The sequence below is a fragment of the Ips typographus genome, unplaced genomic scaffold (assembly GCF_016097725.1).
Source record: "Ips typographus isolate SLU unplaced genomic scaffold, UJ_Ityp_2.0 IpsContig109, whole genome shotgun sequence".
Taxonomy (NCBI): Eukaryota; Metazoa; Arthropoda; class Insecta; order Coleoptera; family Curculionidae; genus Ips; species Ips typographus.
Window position 1 is genome coordinate 171,918 of NW_028098534.1, and position 22,687 is coordinate 194,604.

General features: G+C 33.1%; 1 protein-coding gene and 2 long non-coding RNA genes across 3 annotated transcripts; 1 reads left to right on the plus strand and 2 right to left on the minus strand.

The window, feature by feature from the left end:
* Nucleotides 1–4,504: 4,504 nt before the first annotated feature.
* Nucleotides 4,505–5,939, minus strand: LOC145739371 (uncharacterized). The gene is made up of 4 exons (XR_014181005.1): nt 5,664–5,939; nt 5,482–5,604; nt 5,308–5,410; nt 4,505–4,897 (listed from the first exon to the last, which is right to left on the minus strand). It is a non-coding gene; the product is annotated as an uncharacterized LOC145739371 (long non-coding RNA).
* Nucleotides 5,940–13,175: 7,236 nt separating this feature from the next.
* LOC145739373 (uncharacterized) lies at nt 13,176–18,087 on the plus strand. The gene is made up of 2 exons (XR_014181007.1): nt 13,176–13,515; nt 17,981–18,087. It is a non-coding gene; the product is annotated as an uncharacterized LOC145739373 (long non-coding RNA).
* Nucleotides 18,088–19,880: 1,793 nt separating this feature from the next.
* LOC145739366 (uncharacterized) lies at nt 19,881–21,305 on the minus strand. The gene is made up of 6 exons (XM_081994813.1): nt 21,230–21,305; nt 21,054–21,170; nt 20,876–20,989; nt 20,559–20,788; nt 20,341–20,500; nt 19,881–20,040 (listed from the first exon to the last, which is right to left on the minus strand). Exons 1-6 carry the CDS (start codon nt 21,303–21,305, stop codon nt 19,931–19,933), a joined length of 807 nt encoding a protein of 268 aa, XP_081850939.1. The 3' UTR covers nt 19,881–19,930.
* Between the last annotated feature and the right edge of the window lie 1,382 nt (nt 21,306–22,687).

The following is a 22,687-nucleotide window of genomic DNA, read 5'->3' on the forward strand; positions in this document are numbered from 1 at the left end:
TGCTGGCGACCAGCCTGAAAGTAAAAATATAACTTCTGTACACCTATAATGATATTTTGTTAACTACTAAGTCAAAAACTTAATTATATACTAAAATCTAAGGTTAACTAATATTTGCAATGATAGTATTTAATCAAAGCTGTATGTGTTTCGTAAAGGTCTCTTTACGTTTGCCATATGGATTTTTCCATGGGCATTAGTCATAATAGTTTTACGTTTTTTGTTAACCCTGGTAATTTTTTCTGGCTTTGTAAACTTTTCAGCTAGTTTTTGTCTAGTATGCTTTTTTAAGTAGACATTTTGACCAGCTTCAAACAAGTCGGGATTCTCACGGTTCTGATTAATTTTGCTGACACGTTTTTCCTTACTTTGTGCAAGTTTCTCGTTAATCGTGGAATATAAGAGTTTTGTTTGTTCTTTATGGTTTGTAATATAATCCGATAGCAACAGTTGTTCTAAGTTTACATCAAACGGGTCACTGTCAGTAATATGACCGTTGATGATATCAATCGGTTTCATCTTGGTTGCGGAGTGAATTGAATGGTTATAAGCCATAATTGAATAAGTCATTTTTTGGTTAATACTTGAATTATTGAAATTTTGAGCATTCAATAGCTTTACATGTTCGCTAATCGTTGAATGTAATCTTTCAATATTTCCATTAGATTGAGGATGGTTTGGCGAAATGAAATGAATTTTGACTTTATGCAATTGCAGCAGTTCAGTGACAACAGAATTTTTAAACTCAGTCCCGTTATCCAAAATTATCTGTTTTGGAACTCCGTGATGAGAGAAAAACATTAATAGATTATCAACAATTTCTGTTGCCGCTAAAGATTTGAGAGGGTACGCTTGCGCGTATTTCGAAAAACTATCCAAAATAGTTAAAAATTTTGATTGTTCTAATGTGTACGTGTCCATATGTACTATTTCAAACGGCTTTGTCGCAGTTGGGGTGACATTCATTTCAATATTGACGGGATGTCTGTCATATTTTGTTCTGATACAAATATCACATTGATTGATATACGTTTGGATTGATTGTTTTTGATTAGGCCTTTAATTCTTGAAAGAGTTTCATCAATTCCTCGATGGTTACTTTTACTTTGGTGGTAGCTTTCAATTATCTCTTCAATGTCCCCTTTATTTGTGACGTCAAGTTTCTTTAAACACCTTTTTAGATTTAATGAAGGCCACCTAAAGTATCTTCTTACAACTTCACAAAACTCTTCGTATACACCCTGTTCCTCAAAGTATATGTGATACTGTTTTTCAGGAACTATGTTTTCTTTAATAAACTTTAAGATATCATCTTCAAAGTTATTTTGACTAAGTTGAACTATCAATCGGCGTTTCTTTTCGAATAGTAGTGTTAATTTCGGTTTTGCCGGTGAATGTAAAACTTTAGAAATAATTACCTGGTTTGCACCGTAATTGACTGGTATATCGATGATTGGTATTCGTACAATTGGGTCTTGATCATTTGTGTGAATTGTATCACTGTGTCCTGTTCGTTGGGGTTATTTAACTCTTCAGTTTGTTTTTTATCAAAGTCAGGTTCTTTTCCGATCCCATTTCGATCTCTCATGTCGCTGTTCTGGCCGGTCGCTGTTTTGAGCCCATCTCGGGGCTCCGAGGCCCATGACGTCACCACCGTCCGACTATCGCTATATGCATATAAACGAACCGAGCGCCGCCTCGCGCCTTCACCATTTCATAAAAATGAGCCAGAACCCGCATAGTCCCCAGTCATCTTCTGCAATTGAAAAAGAGCCCTATAAATGTTTACATTTATTTTAAGATGGAAAATATTTTTTGCTCCTAGTGGTAAAATCACACTGCTGCTGTCTGGAGAGACATCAATAAGCAAACTAGGAAAATCAATTTTTTCGCGAGTTATGTTATTGAAACTATTTCTTTGTACGGAACTACGGTTTACTACATCAAATGGAGTTAAACTCATACTATTACTATTAAAAGTGCTGTAGCTTCTAGGCGACTGTAATAATTGTTGACTAGTAATGACGGACGGCGACATTTCCAATTTACTTTGAACATCTTCATGATTATTTAACGGCAATAAAGATAAATCGATTTCAGCATTGTTTTCTAGAGCAACGTCTACATTATCAGCATGCAATAATTGACAATTTTTATTTTCAGGTGGCGCTACTGGTGTTTCAAATAAGTGCAACAGGCATAGAAAATAAGCTTTTTATTTTCTTGTTACACTTCCAACCTAATTTGGAACATATCATTTGAATAAAGAAATCAGATTTAAACTTTTTTAATAGATTTTCATTAGATATACCTCTACTCTGTACCTCTTTAATTACCAAAGATACTTTTAGAAATACGGTTTTTGTCACCCATAATAGAAACTTTGTCTAGCAAAAAACTTTTATTCAGTTTCTCAAAATTCCCTATTACATATTCCTTACTACACTTGGTTTCGTAAATTTTAAATGTTTATTTTCCTTTAGAATTTGTTTTAAAATAGCACTTTTTTCTGTTAATTTTAACAAATCTGTGCTTGACAGATTAGGGCAAATTGCCAAATACGCTAAATACAATTTTGTCAACATTACATTTACTCATTTGGGATATAATTAAGATAATATACTTACCCTCTTAAGAATATGAGCTTGGTATTTTTCACGTTTCTTCCTTTATTTATATAAAAATGCAATAATTAAGTAAAGCAATTAACAAATAGTACTAATTGCACATCAAAAATAATAAACAAACAAATAAAATTTAAAAATATATCGACTGTATAAATTAGGGATTGAAAATCTACAACAAAAACTGTAGAGAAGCTGCAAATACTGACAGACAAGACCATGTTGTGGTTCTACAGATGGAGATTGTCAAGACGTGAAATACTTAGGAATAACACTTGCCCAAAAACTAAAATTTACCAAACATACACAAAACGTAAGAAACGAAATCATAAAAAGAACAAAACACTTCAGAACACATACATACAAAGACAAAGGAATAAGTACAATGACTGCAACTAAAATATATAAATCTATATGCAGACCTCTACTTGATTATGGACATAATATACATAATATACTATGCAACTGACAAGACGAAAAACACATACAGGTCGCAGAACACATTTCTCTTAGACTCATAACAAAAATTAGACAACCCGAAAACTCGCTACACAACCCATCCAATGAATTTTTGTACGAACGAACAAAAATAATTACACACAAATGAACAAAACATAAAAAGAACACAAATATTATATTAAGCAGTGTCCCCTAATAAATGATAGCAGCTTCGTAGGGCACGATTTTTTAATTTTGAATAAATGGGAGAATTTCGCCAAACTCTAGCATCATGTGCAGACCCTGGCCATCCTGTTTAGATGTCTATAAATTCCATTTGGGCATTGCATATTCCCTGAAAAGTATAAAGTTTATTTCAAATTCATAGTAATAAGTAAAAATTAAAATTTGCAAAATGTCCAACCTGCAAAATAACTGAATGTACTCCTTTTCGACTATAGAATGAATCACTCCTCTTCTTTTTCCAAGAATCTGGATATGACTTCCATCTACACATCCAACTACTTGTGGAAAACTTCTTCACATCAAATTCCTTAACAGTTTTCGCAATATTTTGATGCCATTTGATATAACTGTCTTTTCGAGATGTTATAACATTACTGTTTTTAAAAATATGGTGTGAGCATGACCAGGGCTAAATTGGAAGCGATCAGCTACTGTTCTGAAACTCTCCTGGTTTTCCAGAAGCCACAATGTCAAAAGAAAACACTGCAGCGGTTTTACAGCAGGTCTGTCCATGGTTTTAACTTCTACCAAACCATCCATTTTCTTTAAAAAGTCCTAATAGCAAAACAAATTCCTAGTTTATGAATATAATAATAGCCTTTACCTCAACAAGGGTCCTTGTTAAGCGAAAATGAGCTTGAACATCGTTGTCGGAATACCTCATCACCACTCCTAAATAACTATTAACTTTATCGTGACGCTTCCGTGTTTTATACACAATAATTATTATCTCATCCTCATCAGAGGAGTTTGAAACTTCATCAAAAAATGTAAATGAATTGTGCTGCAATTTATTGACAAAACGTAACCCTATTGCTGCTAACATTATAATATTCTCTATAAATTTGTAAATTCGTTAAATTACTTATGAATTTGAATTCAAACTAAAGGTGCGAAAAGTTCACAAATCATAACAATAAAAATCACATGTAAGTCAATACTCAGCAAAAGGGCTATTTCTTTGGAGTAACCACAACATACCTATTTACGTCAATCGGTAACCACGCGTATTTCTTTGCATTTGTAATTATAACATGCCACGCTCCTTGGTGGAGTCTTATGCGTTTTGTAATAAGATAAAGATTAAGTTACTTAATTAAGAAAAAAAAGAAAAGAAAAATAATCAGTTGGATCAACAGGAATAGGTTGTCTTTGAAGTGGCAAATTAGTGCCCTAGCTCAGAAACCCGGAGAGTAGGGGAGGTCATTTATATGGCGCCACTGACTTGTAGAGACAACTTAAGTCAGAAAGCCCCAAGATGGATTCTGGAACCTATTTCTGCCTACTTCCAACTCAAATAACTTTAAATTGAAATTGCAATTAAACTGAAATTGAATTTAAAATAAAATAAAGCAATCAGGTAAGCAACGCCACAGTAACCCCAAATCAAACAATTATACACACAAAAGGTTTTGATTTATTTACGTATCTTACTCCCTATGTCTTACTCTACTCGACTCCAACAAATGGTCTTAGGCGACGATGTTACTACTAGCTGAACTTGTAAAGGCTTCAACCGTCCAACTGGACGAATACAATTTCAAGGAAATAATTCACGAGGGAAATGATTCCCGGTAAAAGAAAGAGCCCTAGGAAAGAAAAGCTGTTTAAATGGTTGTTCAACAATATTAATAAAAAAAAATATTTATTGGCCAAGTCTCTTTCCAGGTACTTAATTACAAAACATTTCTTTAAAACACCTTTTCAATTAAAGATAATACATAGTCCAATTCAATTAATTATCCAATCAACTATTGACAGTCAAAATTCCAAGGCAATTACAGTTAGAATTATTAAAAACTCAAATTAAAAGTTAAATTACTGAAACTACCAATATGGCAAAATTATGCAAGTAAGCAAGGTTCTCAAGCTATCCGCTAAATTGTCAAATCAAACTTTATTGAGTATTACAGCACTATTATCATTAACATACAAGAAAGAGCATCCTTTAAGCACAACAGTCGGGTATGAACAAGTTAGTTAAGAGAAAATGTGTTACCTTTACAGGGCTCTTCTCTAGCCACTGGTGATAAATGATTCGCTCAAAACGGTGGTGAATTTCGGCGGATGGTTTCCGATTCCAAATACCGATCTGCAGTGGACTGAAGAAAAGAAACCGAACATTTAGAAGGTTCCATGCGGTCACAAAATGGCCGTCTTTCAATCAACTCACCAGTTTGATAAAAAAAAACACAGGAAGAAAGTACGTAGCCTCAGATCTTGGAGGTGAAATGTGGAATGATCCAATGCCGGTGTCGATGAGAAATTGTCAGCAAGGGATTCGATTTCTAAGCAGCTTAAGGGGAAAGAAAACTAGTATGTCTATAGTTCCAAATGGCGGTCATGTTCACTTACCACGCTTTCTGAATAACAGCAAAAATCCACCTAAGGTGACGAAAACCCGCTTCACGCAAAAGGCAACAAACGCATCTAACGCAACCAACCAAAGGAAGAAGCGGAATTCCCAGTGATTTTCTGGTCGGAAATAGCCCCAAATCGGGAAAACGGTCCGCGCTCAGAAACACTGTTGAAAGCCGGTACTAGATAAATCGTAATGGCCGTAATCGTCTTTCTGGACACTAGACAAGGAAAATGAAGATGCCGGAAGAAGAGAGATGGAAACCGACTGATGCGACCTCATACGAGCTGCGCAAACACTCAAGCTCAGTGAAAGAATACTATGAACCTAGCAATAAAAAAAAGGTATTAGTACACTCAACTCATAAATAACTGAAAACTAATCAATAACAGCGAAAATCGATGGATTAAAATCAAAACTGACGGTGGTTATGTCAGCTGTTTCGAAATAAACTGACATGAATTCAAATCGGCCGCCAAGGGGTGTCAATAACGTGCTCAATGTGCCATCACCACTTACAGATACAAAACCAGTACTAACACGAGTTTAATTATAAAATTCATATCACGGCAAAGGAAAAATTGATTAATGAATTATCAAAGCAAAATCTAGAAACTGTGCTTATTAGTTTACTAGATTTAAGCCACGTTTGTTACAAAGGGTGACGCCCCCGGAAATGACGAAATAGTGACATTTACCGATCGATAATCACCGATGGTACATCCCTAACCTCACAATGAATAATATTCAAACGTGAATAAGATGACACTGAGATGGATGAGTGCACTATGTAAAATGAATTAAAAATATTAAATTGAGCTGAAATAATGAAACTAATAACCGATAATTTGTAGTACCAAAAAGTGAACGTTACAAACAATGAAGTCACACGTGACCACAGCGGTAACTTGCTATTGAAGATAGTTAGCTGAATAGGTTACCGTAATCTGTGATAATCAGATGTGACAATGCTTATTTTGAAATTAAAATACTGATCAAAAGCCTATACCAAACCTATAGACCTATAGAGCATATTGCAAATTCTGAGACGCTATGCAGGAATACCCAAAATTAATAAATAATGAAGAATTTGTAATAAATGATTCTTCTGAAATAATAGTCTTAAGTTTTCAAGTCAGTTGTCTTCCTAATTCAAAATTACTATATTATTTATTTATACTTCACGCTATTCACTTCACTTTAAAATTTATCAAGTAATTTATATACCAGGTGTCCAAGAGCACCCTGGACATAGGAGAATAACATGGGAAAACGGTTTTGATTTTTTTGCGCCTGTACGATTCATTTGATTGAAAAATCGTATTAATGAAAGTCGTAGTACCTATCACGGACTATTTTTCTGTATTTTTTTAGATCTGTAACTTGAGCCTTTTCGTCGTAAAACACGAACAAAAATGAGAAAATTTAAACTTTTGGCCTGCACTGTATAGGCAGTTGTCGAGCAACGGGTAAACAGGTCATTGTTGCTGGTACGGTTGCTCGACAACCGCTTATACAGTGCAGGTAAAAAGTTTAAATTTTCGCATTTTTGTTCGTGTTTTATGACGAAAAGGCTCAAGTTACAGATCTGAAAAAAATACAGAAAACTAGTCCATGACAGGTACTACAACTTTCATTAATACGATTTTTCAATCAAGTGAACCGTACAGGCGCAAAAAAATCAAAACCGTTTTCCCATGTTAATCTCCTATGTCCAAGGTGCTCTTGGACACCTGGTATTATGGGTACTTTATATTTATTTTTATTTACTTGCTTTGGTCTATAACTTATAACAAATTAAACAACACGAAACGAAGATTGGTATGGGCTGCTGCAGCTCATTCTTCAGGGCAAAATATTTGGCCATAAAGGATCAGCACGGAGAAGAAACTCTTGGCTTCAAAACCTCAGACAATGGTTTGCCTTAACCACTACTGAACTGTTCCGTGCAGCAGCCAATAAAGTCAGAATAGCCATGCTAGTCTCCAGCATCCGAACCGGATAGGCACTGCAAGAAGAAGAACAAATTAAACTTTTTTAATATCATTGTTGTAGATGACCAACAAAGAGAAGGACCAAAGGTGAGCCCCCATGATATTGAAGGACATTTGATCATCCAAAGACTTATTTGTCAATGATTCCGGTTATTGCAAGATGGGTTCATTAATTAATACATTTTTACAAGGTTCAAAACAAGTTACGAATTCATTATTGTGCTCGATGGTAGCACCCTTCTTTAAACATTTAGTTAGTGGTTTAGTTAATTTTGCGATATTGTTAATGAAACGCCGATAGTAACCCAAAAGTCCTAAGAAACCTTTTCGTTGTTTTAGGAATAGGAAAATTCTTTAATGCTTTAATTTTAGCCGGATTTGGTTTTACTCCCGATGGTGTTACTATATGACCTAAGAAAGCAACTCCACGTCTTAAAAACTCGCTTTTATCGAGTTGAATTTTGAAATTTGAGTCTCTTAATCTCTGGAAAACGAGCTTGAGATTTTCTATGTGTTCTTGCAAGGATGTTGAAAGTACAATTATATCGTCAAGATACACAAGACCCTTTTCATTTTGTATACCACGCAGTATGGAATCCATGATTTGCTGAAAGGTTGCGGGCGCGTTTTTTTAACCCAAAGGGCTTTCTCAAAAACTCATAATGCCCATTTTCTGTATTGAACGCGGTTTTTTGAATATCACTTCCTTCCATTTCGATCTGCTGGAAACCAGACGCAAGATCAATTGTTCAGAAATATTGACATTTGCCAAGCTTGTCTAAAATATCAGTAATTTGTGCTAAGGGATATTTTTTGTCAATCGTCTTTTCATTTCAACTTAATCAATAACCACTCGCCATTTTTGCTTTCCGGTAGCATCCAACTTCTTTGGTACCACCCAATTGGTGATGACCAAGGCGAATCCGAAGGCCTAATGATCTTTTGATCTAACATGTTCTTTATTTGGTTATTGACTTCCTGTCTGTGAACAAAAGGGTATCGGTATGTTTTTGTGTAAACCGGTAACTCGTCCGTTGTTTTAATAGAGCGTTTAATCTTATTGGTGAATGTTAAGGTTGAATTCTCGTCATAAAAAATATCAGAATACTCTTTGCATAATTTTACAATGTGATATTTTTCTTCCGAATTTAGATGATCGAGTCGGAGTTTTGATGTGTCCAATTTAAAAGGGTATACACCGGAATTTTTTATTAAGGAATTTGTCAATGAAAACCCAGACATGACAGTAATTTTTGGTTCCGATGTAGCAAACCATTTTAAGTTTATCACCAAAAGGGATTGTAAAAACAAAACAAAAGAAAATTGGATATTTCAGACACCACCTGACACTTTTAAATGGTTGATTAGGAATAATAACCTTACTTTCGACCTCTGTCCAGCATATGTCCAGGAATACACGAATGTTGCATTGTGCTTTAAATGTTGTTTATTTGGTCATGTTGCCAAGTATTGCACATCAAATGAGTGCTGTCATAAGTGTGGGAAAGCACATAGTTACACTAAATGTGAGGTAACTACCTATGACTGTCCTAACTGTAAGCGCTACAAACTAACCAACAGAAATCACTCAGCTCGAGATCCAAATTGTCCCATCTATATTCAAAGAATTAAGCGAATGCAGCAGCACACAAATTACACAAGCTCAACTTTTTTATGTTAGATGCAGACAAAGGACCAACAGAAAACTCACTGACTGCTGAAAATTTAGTATCTACTGAAGTTTCTGACTTAACATTTCAAATTGTGTACCAGAATGTTCGCGGCCTAAATAGCAAAACAAAAGACTTTTATAATGCAGTGCATTCAACTGAAAATGAGTATGATGCAATAGCTGTGACCGAAACTTGGTTATCAAATAGTGTCTATGACAGTGAATTGTTCCCAAAAGAATTTCAAGTTTATAAAAATCGAAATAGAAGTGACAGCAAACGTGGAGGGGGTGTACTGATAGCGGTAAAACGATGTTTTAAATGCACTTTACTGGTATTAGATTATGTGTGTCCAGACATAGACTTAGTAGGTATTAAGATATACACAAGTAGCGTTAGTTTCATGTATGTATTAATTGTTTATATTACACCTAGTTGTTCAGCTGATAACAGAGATACTTTTTTTTCATATATTGAAAGTCTTGAATTTCTTTATCAAAATAATTTTATAATACTTGGAGACTTTAATATTGCTGGCTTAAATAAATATTACTTAAATAACTACACAGACAATAATGTGGAGATGTTGCTAAATTTTATTAATTTTTTTGATTGTCAACAAGTGAATCGAGTAGCGAATTTTAATAATCATATATTAGACATTGCCATAACTACACATCATTGTAATGTATGTGAGAGCTCTTATGGATTAGTGGAAGTAGACCGACATCATCCACCTTTAAGGATAGAAGTTTTACTCAATAACAATAAAACTAAAGACAAACCTCTTGTACATTACGATGTCAGTCATTACAATTTTAGAAAAGCAGATTATTGTGCCATGTATCAGTTGTTTCAGAATACAGAATGGAACGATTTAGAAACCTGTAAAGATGTCAATTTGGCTGTCGACATTTTTTATGTAAAACTAAATAATATTTTTGATATATGCGTGCCCAAAAACAAGCCTTGTCCCAAAATATATCCTGTATACTTCACCAAAAGCATTATCAAAAATATTAAATTAAAAGAAAAGTTAAGAATTAAAAGCATGAAAATATTTAATCCCGAAATTCGCCATGAGTATGCCCAACTACGCTCCCAAATTAAAAGGGATATTAGCGCAGCACATAAACAGTATCTGAATAAAATACAATCTGACATTAGCGAGGATTCACGGTCATTCTGGCAGTACATAAAAAGTAAAAAAGAGGCGCCTGATATACCAAATAAGATGTGCTTTGATAACGTTGAGTACACTGATGGAACATCTATAGCAAATGCATTTGCGGCATACTTTAGTTCAGTCTACACAAAAGAAAATTCAGATATACCAGATGGCTCTCATATGCACGAGGCACCTGAAGTGCTATATATTAGCGATATCAACAATGAGGATGTCTGTGACGCTATAAAAAAACTTAAAATAAATAAGGCCACTGGACCAGATAACATACCATCTTATATATTTAAAGGAATGGTTGGTTTTCTTGCAGAACCGCTTAGAATTTTGTTTAATAAATGTCTTAAAACAAATAATTTTCCAGTAAAATGGAAGGAGACCAAAGTGTGTCCAATATTCAAAAAAGGAGAAACATCTGATGTGCAGAATTATAGGCCTATTTCCTTACTATCATGTCCTGCCAAGTTATTTGAGTCCATTATATGCAGATATGTTTGTAGTTTTGTACACAACAGAATCAGTGTGTATCAACATGGATTTCTTGCCAAAAAATCTACAACTACAAATCTGTGTAATATTACCCAGTACATTGATGAAAACTTAGATAACAAATACCAGGTCGATGTGATCTACACTGATTTTGCAAAAGCCTTTGATAAAGTGTCACATTCTATACTATTGAATATACCCCTTAAGATTATTTATTGATCTCTGAATTCATTTCAAATGATATAAAAGTTTGAAATGTTGCTAGCCATTCAATAATATTATAGGTATTTTGTGCTTCGTTATTTTTTCAACCACTGAAGCTTTATAATATAAAATAAATTTAGAATTATTTGTGAAAGTATACGTGGTTCGTCTTTTTTAAAAATGCCCATTTTATCCAGCAATAGCAATTTTTATTGTATATGCAATTTAATTGTGTGCATACACAATTATTTTATATAGTTGGTAACTGCACACAATCAAATTGCATGTGCAATCCAAATTGCGTGAAGGTCATACAGTTTTGAAAAGCCAAACAATTTATTGGTACGTTTAAAAGGCCCGCCTATTGTCAAGCGGAGAAAAGCGGGATCTTTTTTACCGACACTATCGTTAACGCAGATTACTGCTAAACTCTGTGACAACCACATATTATGGGATTAACCTCTCTTCTTAGTTATTAGTTTCTCTATGGTTTATAGTAAAAGACCGGCGGATTACGCGCCCCCTGAGAGTGAAATTCCAGTACTAACCCGAGGTTGAATAACTATAGTAATCTAAAAACAATGGTGAAGGGTGAAACATGGTGCAATGTTTTTAACTACCAACATTATAACATAACACCACATTATAAAAGCATGTTTTAAGCTAAGTTAACTGTTTTTATTCATACTAACATTAATACTATAACTCCAATATTAACATTCACTGAAAAGTGAAAATCATTCCAGTTTTCAGTGTTCTTTTATGTTTAACACAATATAACAATATCATCATTAGGTGATTCAGTAAACTGCATTGCTGAACCTCTAATGCTAATATGTCTTACGAGTATACAGTGCGTTTTTTTTTAACGCGCAACATAGGATTTCACGTGTTAAATTTTTAAGCCCATGTTAGACCATGTTATTTTGGAACTACAGGTGTAAAACTTAACAAGTGTGTCTTTAGTACCCTGAAGCTTAAGTACAACCACCAATTCGGTCTAAAAAGTGTTTACAAACTAGCAAAAAGTCATCTTCTTTCGAAAAGATTTATACTCCCTGTATGTATGGTAGGTGTTGTTTTTGATACTGACAGGGCAGATAGCAGGTAAACATACATACAGGGAATATGGAAAGATAAAATATGTTCCAAAAAAGATGACTTTTTGCTAATTTGTAAACACTTTTCAGACCGAATTGGTGGTCTTACTTAAGCTTCATGGTACTGAAGACACATCTTCCAAGTTTTATACCTGTAGTTCCAAAATAACATGGTCCAACATAAGCTTAAAAATTTAACACGTAAAATCCTATGTTGCGCGTTAAAAAAACGCACTGTATGTAGCCTTATCTAAAAGCATGCTAAGAAATAGTACATATTTTTTAATAAAGTAGTTTGTGGTGAGTTTAAATATTAGTTCTAGAAACCTCTTATATGAGACAACATCTGCCTATCAAGTACTATGATTGTAAAGAAAACATATTGTGCTGCTGCAATGTTCTTTTAAAACAATAAATCCAATACTTAATGAATCTAAATTTTTAGATATTTCGTTTAGTCGAACTTACCCCTTTTTATAGATACTATCTCAGAAGGAAAGTAATGTCTCCACTCTGTGAAGATGGACTACTTTAATGAAAAGAGGGAATCAAATAGTAATACCAAACCACGGACAACGCCTGTAATCCCTTGGGTATTAAGTGCATATTGTGCACCCGAGCATCCACTGTGACGTCACCCGGCGTATCGAATTGAGAAAAGAGGTTCCGCTGATAGACCATCTTGGATCTGTGATGATGTCAAATGCCAACTTGTCACACTGCTGTTTGTTTTTGTTTTTGTGTTGTGTCAAAAGAATGTACATGCAGCTGAAATAATTATTGTATTTTTATTACAATAATCCAATACTTGGGGAAGATTATTCACTAAATTCAGGTAAATGTATATTTATCAATGGTGATAGCCCAGGTAAGATTACAATGGCAATTTCATACCTAACCTGAATAAATTCTGCTGATGCATCACTTGTATACATTACTAAAAACTTTTCTAGTCTGACAATTTTTTAAGGGTGGTTCAACTAACAAATTGGTCCTATTTCACAGATCTGTATCCTGTATATGCTGAATACTTCACTAATTTTCCATGTGGATGAGAAAATACAACTTTTATGAAGAAATTGACCTAAGTGAAGAACAAATTACCCACTAAGAAGATTGCAACAAATTAATCAAGTTGAAGAGTGAAATTGTGTGCAATGGGTTCAACTACTTACATTAGAACAGTGAATAAAAAAGCAAGTTTTAAGGTCAGTATATTGATTTTACTGAAATTAACATTCAAATAAAAACCAATGCAGTTTTCATAATTGTTTTATGTTTAATAATTATCATTATACACTTTAGTAAACGGCATTGCTCAACATTGAGTTAATATGTATTATACAATGTCTTTGTAAAGTACATACTGCATAAATTTGATGAAATGGAAGGGACTTAAGCCTAGTTTATAAAACAAAATTTAATTTTAGATATAGTATTAATATTAGGACTAAGAATAGAATCAATGCTTATGACCCAAGAAGTTTATAAAAAAAATAATTTAATTTTTAGTATTAGTAATAACTGAATTCACTTAAAAACCAACATTTTTTATGGCTAATACTGAAATTAAATATTTTTGCCTTTTTCTCACCTGCAGTATGGTTAACCTGGCATTGACAGATGAATGTTATTACAAAAGTGATAGTTTTTAGGTACATGATTTTATTAACTTTTTCATTTTTGTTTTGGGTTCCCGCTTAAAGCTACAACTTTTTATTTGATATTTACTATTTATGTACTGGGAGTTGTCAGTATATTATATATGTCATGTAATAACCTCCATAAACTTATCATTTATAATCACCTTCAATTTTTACAGTGAGTACTAATACTTAAACTAAATTTTGTTCTATTAAGTGGGCCTTACTTTTTGCAAAAACACTTGGAACCTTATTTTTATAGGAGGTTTTGGATTCTACAAACAATTCTTAACATATTTCATGCAACATACTCCATACTGATATACAATTGTTTTTAAACAGAAACACATGTCAAAAACACTTTTCAAAATTATAGGTCCCACAACTTTAACTTCAAAAAATCGAAAAAAATTAAAATCAGCTGTTCAAAATTAACTTTATGGACTGTTACAATAACCAAGAGGGTTTATTATCTTTTTACATTTTTTTTTTAAATGTCATACATAATTTTTGGGGATGTTAAACTGACTTCTTGGAAAATTATTGGTTTCAAATTATCAATATTTACAGGACAATTGTGGTACAAATTGCAATTGCAATTTTATTGAACTTAGGCAGTATGCATGTTACAAAAGCACTGTATGTAGTGTTATCTAAATGCATGTTTGAAGGAACAGTAATAATCTAATTCATATAAGTGTCAATTCTTCAGATCAAATGATGGCTACGAAATTACTTATATGATACAACATTTGCTTATCTAGTACCATGATTGTAAATCAAACATACAAGGTGTTACAAAATAGATGCATTAGCATTGGTATCTCAGAAAGTATAGTTGATAGAGCTTTAGTTAAATGGAGGCAAAGTTGCGCATTTTATTGCTAAATAATTTGAAAAAGTTTCATTACATCCGGAGATATCCGACAAAAACCGGAAAACTCTATTAATTTAAATTTCTATTTTATTTTTTTACCTTTTTAATCAATGGCACCTTCTGGAGGCACTTTTTTATGCTCTTCAAGAAAATAGTTTTAGTTTTCAGCTCCGACGTTTCGTTTTTTAGATACCATCATCAACTTCAATTATTCAATTACGGAACTCAACTTTTTATTTCATTTTTTAGTAGCCACAGACCTTCTGATACTAATTATGTGTCACACTTGTCAAAAAATATACCTAGTGTACTCGTATTATGCACTTGGTATGTTAAGATTTTTTTAAAAAATAAGCAATTGAATTTGATATGTTGTCATAATGAGTAGATAATTTAGTTTTATATAATTTAATAATAAGGTTTATTGCTTCTTAGAAAAAGAGAGTTTCTTATGGTACTTTTCATTTATTTTAAAAAAATATGTTTTTTGTTAGTTATTTATTTTTCAGATACTCACATGTTTGAATTCGAGGTTGATGAAACAGCTTAATGATATCAAATTAAATTATTTACTCATTATGATAACATATGAATTTCAAAATGACTTTACAGTGAGTACAAATGATGAACTCAAGACACCGCTTGTATGAGACATCTTCTATCTTATGAGTACTATGATTATAAAGCAAACACCTTTGTGTAGTTCCAGTGTTTTTAAAACCAAGCAAATCCTTCTGAATTTTTAGATAATTTCATTATTCAAGCTATTTCCTTTCTATAAATAATATCTCTTCTATAATAACATTAAGGTTGATTTGATTATTTTAATCAGAGTAAACTATTTGGGTAGCTACAAAAAGTATCTTGTAAAACTGTGACGTTCCAAATTTTCTTTGTTTATAATGTAACCCTGTATATTGTTGAATTTACTCATTGATCGATTGATCAGGAAGACTTGTTACATCTAAGGTGCACCGTTTTGTAATCTTTGTTTTTTTATAAGCTATGTGATAATATCAGTTTTAATTTAAGCTAGACAATTTTTTTTAAAACAAAATTATAAATGTTTTCTTTTTGTTTTGGCTATGCAGGGTGGATCATAAATTTGTGGCAGATACAATATGGGTATTTTTAAATAGAACCAAATTTTTTAAAACATTTTAAATTCTACACTTAATTCTTAAACTTTTACACTATACAGGGTGTCCCATAACTATATGACAATCTCTCGGGAGCATACAGGGGAGGTCAAAATAATACGATTTGGTCATATAAACATTTTTCCTAAAGTCACTCCTAAGGGAGATATCGAGCCCCAAAGAACTGCCTTCCAGTTAACGTTTTTGGCCGTAACTTTTGAACCACTTTGTATATTGTAATAGTTTTTGGGTTTAATGTTTTATCGAAAGAGACCTTCTATTTGACATCAAAACGAGGTATCTCGTCTTAGCAGAAAGACATGAACTAACTGGTACCTAAGACACAATTTGCTTAAACTGTGACAGCTGTCATTATTTTCACCTGCAAACACCATTAATAGATACTCTTGACATTTTTATCGAAAAATCGTACTCTTCTTTTATATCGATAAAATGAACGGTTTTCGAGATCAATCGATTTTTCATTGAACTGCTTAAACCACAACGTTATTAAAAATCAATTTCGTTTTTTGTTTAAAATACACATGGAAAGCGAAATTAATGTAGAACGAAACGAAAAAGCATGAAAGCTGATAGGGACAGTTGGGGTTGGCAGAGGTGAAAAATTAAATAATTAAATGCTTATTCAATTAAAGAGTATTCTTCCATATCTTTCGTGATTCTACACATAAATTTTGAATACTAATTTGCATAAAAAAACTAGTTTAACGAATATTTTTAATAATATTGTGTTTTAAGCAGTTCAATGAAAAATCGATTTATCTCGAAAACCGTTTATTTTATCGAAATAAAAGAAGAGTACAATTTTTCGATAAAAATGTCAAGAGTATTCATTAATGGCGTTTGCAGCTGAAAATAATGACAGCTGTCAAAGTTTAAGCAAATTGTGTCTTAGGTAGCAGTTAGTTTCTGTCTTTCGGCTAAGACGAGATACCTGGTTTGGATGTCAAATAGAAGGTCTCTTTCAATAAAACATTAAACCCAAAAATCATTACAATATACAAAGTGGTTCAGAAGTTACGGTCAAAAACGTTAATTGGAAGGCAGCTCTTTGGGGCTCGATATCTCCCTTAGGAGTGACTTTAGGAAAAATGTTTATATGAACAAATCGTATTATTTTGACATCCCCTGTATGCTCCCGAGAGATTGTCATATAGTTATGGGACACCCTGTATAGTGTGAAAGTTTAAGAATTAAGTGTAGAATTTAAAATGTTTTACTTGTAGTACTTCTTGGTGGGTAATTTGAGCCTTGTTTAAGTCAATTTCTTCATAAAAGTTATGTTTTCTCACATGAAAATGTAGCAAATAAAAACAAAAGCAAAGTGACAAATTCGAACTTTAGTTGACATAACAACAGATGCAAGATGGCTTAATCAGCTGAATTTGTTTCCTAAAAGTGATAAGCCGCGTGACGTCACAGTAGGGTGTTCGGGCTGCACAATATGCACTTAAAACCTTTCATATTATTTTTTACATTGAACAGTAGAAACTAGAAATCTATTTTCACAGAATGTACGCACTGCTTTCCATCTGAGACCATATTTATAGAAAGTGGTAAGCTCAAATAAACAAAATATCAAAAAATTGAACTTCATTAAGTATTGGATTGTTAAAAAAACATTGCTGCTGCACAAATACAGGGTGTTACTAATTCGATGCATTAGCATTTCTATCTCAGAAACTATTGTTGATAGAGCTTTAGTTAAATGGAGACAACGTTGCGCATTTTATTGCTAACTAATTTGGTTAAAAAAAATTGAAACATTTTTGATTACATCCGGAGTAAATTCCAAAATAATCATTAACAAAGTGGTAAACACATATAGAAATTTGACTTTTTCGGTTTTTCTCGGAAATCTCTGGATGTAATTAAAAGTTTTTGAATTTTTTGTTAGGTATTCAGCTTCAAACTTTTCAAACCTTCTTTATTCAGGTTAAAACACGTTGACGTTTTTTATGTTCTTGTCGTAATATTATTTTCTTTGTTTCAGATATTCTCCCGGTGAACCGAGATGCATAAAAAGTCGTACAGGGGAACGCTGGAATTCTTATTTATTTTACTAATAAACTAAAGATTGGGGCGCGGGTTGTGTAGTTATTTGCTATTTCGATTTGCTGTTATACCATATGCAGCCTTTTCCCATCCACAATATTTGGCCGCATAAATTTTATTTAATGTCCGACTAAATGGGGATGTATTAAAAGAATTGTCATTCCTTTAAATGTCAATCTACGCATGGCGAACTGAGTAACTGTGCAGAAGTTGACATTGGAATTGAACCAGACCAGCAATCAGTCATAATATCTATCAAACGTACAATTTATTTTCCAACTGATTAACATCCTACAGCAAAATTAACTTTTTGTATCTGCCCAGTTCCGATTTATATCGAAGAATCAACCTTTTAACACGTGTGTTTTCTAAGAACGAGCCAGAATGTTTATTGTTGGAACTTTAAAAAAACCGCGTTTTTTAATGTGTATACATAACTTAGAACGTGTTTGAAACAATCTTTGAGAAATAAATATAAAATCAATCTTTTTCACATGACTTGAGTCATGATCAGATGATATTGGTTGGGACTTTGAAACTCAAATTTTTACGGAGTAAAGTAGTAGTCCATGTTACTCGCAGTGGAGGTGAAATCGTAAAAGTGGTGAAAAAACACGCAACCTTCTCCACAATGTATTTATTAGACCCTCAAACTGAAGTGAAAGTTAAAACGCCTGACATGTTTCGAGCATATAGATGCTCATCTTCAGAGGCTGTAAAAATCTTAATCTACTAAAGAGCTCACCGCATAAGTAGAAAACGTACCTTAAGTTTGGTAAATATTTTATTTTGTACCTTCCTTGCGATTAATCTCTTGATTAAAACTTCTTTTCTTTGCAACTACGCCTTTTTCTAAAATTTCAGTTTGATGTCATATTTTACCACTGATTTTTTGAAATCTGTGATCGAGATGTTTCTTGTTCATTTTGTTTGTACAACATATCCCTTAGAGGTACAAATTTAATACCACTATGCCTGAAAGTTATTCTCACTTTTAACGAAAAATGTATATATTTTGGCCGCACTGTAGGCCTGTAATTGAGTGGACTGTATTTCTTTGTAATAAAATAAAAAATGAGAACAGACGTAATTGTTGTATTAGAAAAAACGACTTTATTTTAAAACTGAAAACAACCTTTTCTCTTTTATAAATTTTCAACCACGTTGTCTCTCAAAACATGAATTATGAATTATATCTCTTTTTCCTCCAAAATCGCGTCTGGGTTTTCGTCTTTTGTCACCTTTCGCCCGTCAAACGTCTTGTCACTTGTCACGTCACTGTCACTACACTCGATGCTCTTCCTTTCACCATGATGGCTCTTTACTAACTCCTCAAGGGATCATCCATACCGCCCCCCTTGAAATTACCTGGGATTTCAACAGGTGGATTCCTGATAGAGGTTTCGCAATCTTCAAGATCCTCAATTGGAAGTAGACAAATCCGCTGGACGGAGCGGCGAACCGTACCATTTTTGGTGCGAATAGAAACGACTCTCACAAGGTTCCCAGACAGCACAATGACGTTGAAAATATGTCTCTAAGATGTCTGATCCAGACTAACTAGACGTCTTATAGGTGACTGCCTATACCGGATCGGAATCTTTAAGACGTCTCTAAGACGTCGGATGTTACAAATTACAACGACTGAAGACGTCTTTAGTTGAGACATCGTAAAGACGTCGTGAACTACAACGTCTTTAATACATCTGAATTAAGTCAACTTTAGGATCTCGGCTTAATTTTTCCAATTAAATACTAAATAATAAAACGTAGAGCCATGAAATAACATTTAATTTATGATAAAATAAGACACAACGTACAGAAAAATATAACTAAAACATATACCCTAAACTAAATTAATTGTTTTGCACTAAATGTCCTCTAATTTTTAATCCTTTTGCCCCTGTCCTCTTCTATCCGAAGCCCTCCTCAGCCAGAGCTGAATAGATTTTTCTGTCTCCTTTTCAGAAGTACTTATATTAGCAGCTTCAGCTGATTCTAAAAGAAATCAATAGCATATATATATAAAATTCATTTCAATCAATATATACAAAATTTCTCCCCCATAAGTATGTGTATGTATTATATGTATACTCATATGTATATATATATGATTTAATACAAGGAAATGTCAAAAGGAATAATAATTTTAAGTTTTGTTTCAGGTTCTATTAATTGCTGTTATTAAGATCTTTTTGTTTTTGGTAGTTGAAAGTGTTACTATTTAGTTACATGTTAATTTAATACTTCAAAAACAATTGCTAACTTTAGATAGAAGGTGATGACTTTTGTACTTACTTATGATTAACTTTGCTAATTGGGTGTCCTTAAAACAACGATTTCCTTTCCTTCCCAGCCAACTGTACTTCAAGGCAAATTCGTTACTGAGAATTAGTTGTAGAATTCGCTTCACAAAATCGTAAGTATTGCTTCCTCCAATTTTGGACAAACGTTTGATCTGAAAACGCGACGGTTTATTGAAAACTATTTAATGATGAAGGTATATGTTTACTTACTCCATTCATAAATTCAGATTCACTCACAAGAAGAAGTTCTAAATTTTTGAAATCTTCATCTGAATTAATTGGAAATTCATTTTTCTCAAGAAAGCTCTCACATTCTGGTTTGCATTCTCCTACTCTCTGTTTTGTTACTTTCTCTTTTAGATCTCGAACTTCACTAAGTGTGTCTAGAAGTAATCCTCTCAATACCTGTAGTTGTAGTAATACAGACTTAAAATTTCCTCCTAAAATATTTTTTAAAAATTATACTTGTGTTCAAGTTTTAGAAGCAGTATAAATTTTGTTCAAAATCATACTTGGTATATACTCACTATCACTGCAGCAGTTTGGAGCAGCAGTCCTTGAAGGGGTTTGATTGTCTTGAATAGTAACAGATGAACTGTTTTCTCTTATGGTTACTTGATGGGTAACTGGAGTAGTAAAACCTAAACATAATGTTTGAAAATTAGTTAATAATAGTAAGACCTTTTAACTACACAATATTATTACCAGTGGTTGAAGGAGATTGGTGCACACTACCACGTTCTTCACAAGTATTGCTAACTAAAAAAATCACAAAATAGTAGAAATGGCAAAGTACGAATAAACAATAAATACCTTCTTTGCCTTAGGTAACTTAGGTGATTCACATAAAATAGATTGGTCCTCTGAGTCATCATCACTACTTGACATTATTTTTCTTCGTTTACGTCTAGTTAGATTTTCGATATCCGACGCTAAGTCACTCGTTTCCTCAGCCATTTTGGCTTTACTTCTGGCTTTTATATAGTTATCTAAAAAAGTGTAACCATTTCAAATGTGAGTTATGTTTAGTTAAGAAAACAATAATAATATACAGGGTGTCCGGAAAATACGTGTACAACGTTTGACGACAGACTCCTGACGTCAAAATATGTCGATCTAAGCCGACTTGGTTATATCCAAAATTGTCTCGTTTAGCCGGTAGAGGGCGTCAAAAATTTGTAAAAATATTGGTTTTTTACTAAATTACGTGAAAACCTGCTAATGGATTTTAATGAATTTTAGTATGTAGACTAATACTATAAAATGACGTTTTCTAGTAGTATAGTCACCGGCTGTAAATAAGTGGAAGTGTTATAAAAGTGATATAATACGTCAACATTTCTCCTCATTTTTTATATGAACGGCGTTATGACAACCCAGATATTTTTGTCGAGTGACCGGAAGTATTTTGAAGCTATTTTACCTCTTTAATATTTCCCGGTGGATGAGCTGTTTCGCCAGAAAAAAAAAAATTACAATTACCTGCATACATCAAAGTAGGTATAATAAAGTTGAAATTATTTATTGTAAGAAACTAAGTAAACCAAAAACATTACTTAAGCAAATGTGTAAAATGACCGCCATCTTGCTGAATACACTTATCAATACTCTTTAAGAAATGAAATTGTACCCTATCTAATGTCTCGGGGTTATTAAAATGGTTGCCTGCATTTAAAATCCGCTGCAATAAATCATCACGTGTGTTTACAGGAGTATTGTAAACTTCTGTTTTAATAGCTCCCCACAAAAAGAAGTCACACATATTTAACTCAGGAGAACGTGGTGGCCATTTTACTGGTGCATCATTACCCCTTCCAATCCATCGGTTGGGATATTGATGATGTAAGTATTGCCGAACGGCAACGGAAAAATGGGGCGGGGCACCATCATGCATATACCACATTTGCCTCCGAAGTAAAATTGGCAAATTTTCCAGAAGAATTGGTAATGTGTCTTGCAAAAAATTTAAATAAATATTTCCATCTAACCTGTCTGGAATAACAATGGGACCAATAAGGTAGCGATCAATAATACCTGCCCAAATATTTAATTTAAATTGATGCTGATGATGTGCAACTTTAATGGCATGTGGATTTTCATCGGAATAAATATGTTCGTTGTGCAGATTGGTTACTCCAGATCTTGTAAAGCACGCCTCGTCAGTAAACATAATTGTTCTACAAAAATTTGGATCACGGATTCTTTTGTTTCTAATAATTTGACAAAATGTAAGCCGCATGGGGGGATCAGTCGGTAAAAGTTCCTGGACTTTTTGCACGTGATAAGGATGTAATAACTGTTCTTTTAAAACCTCATAATCGTTTTAGGAACATGTAACT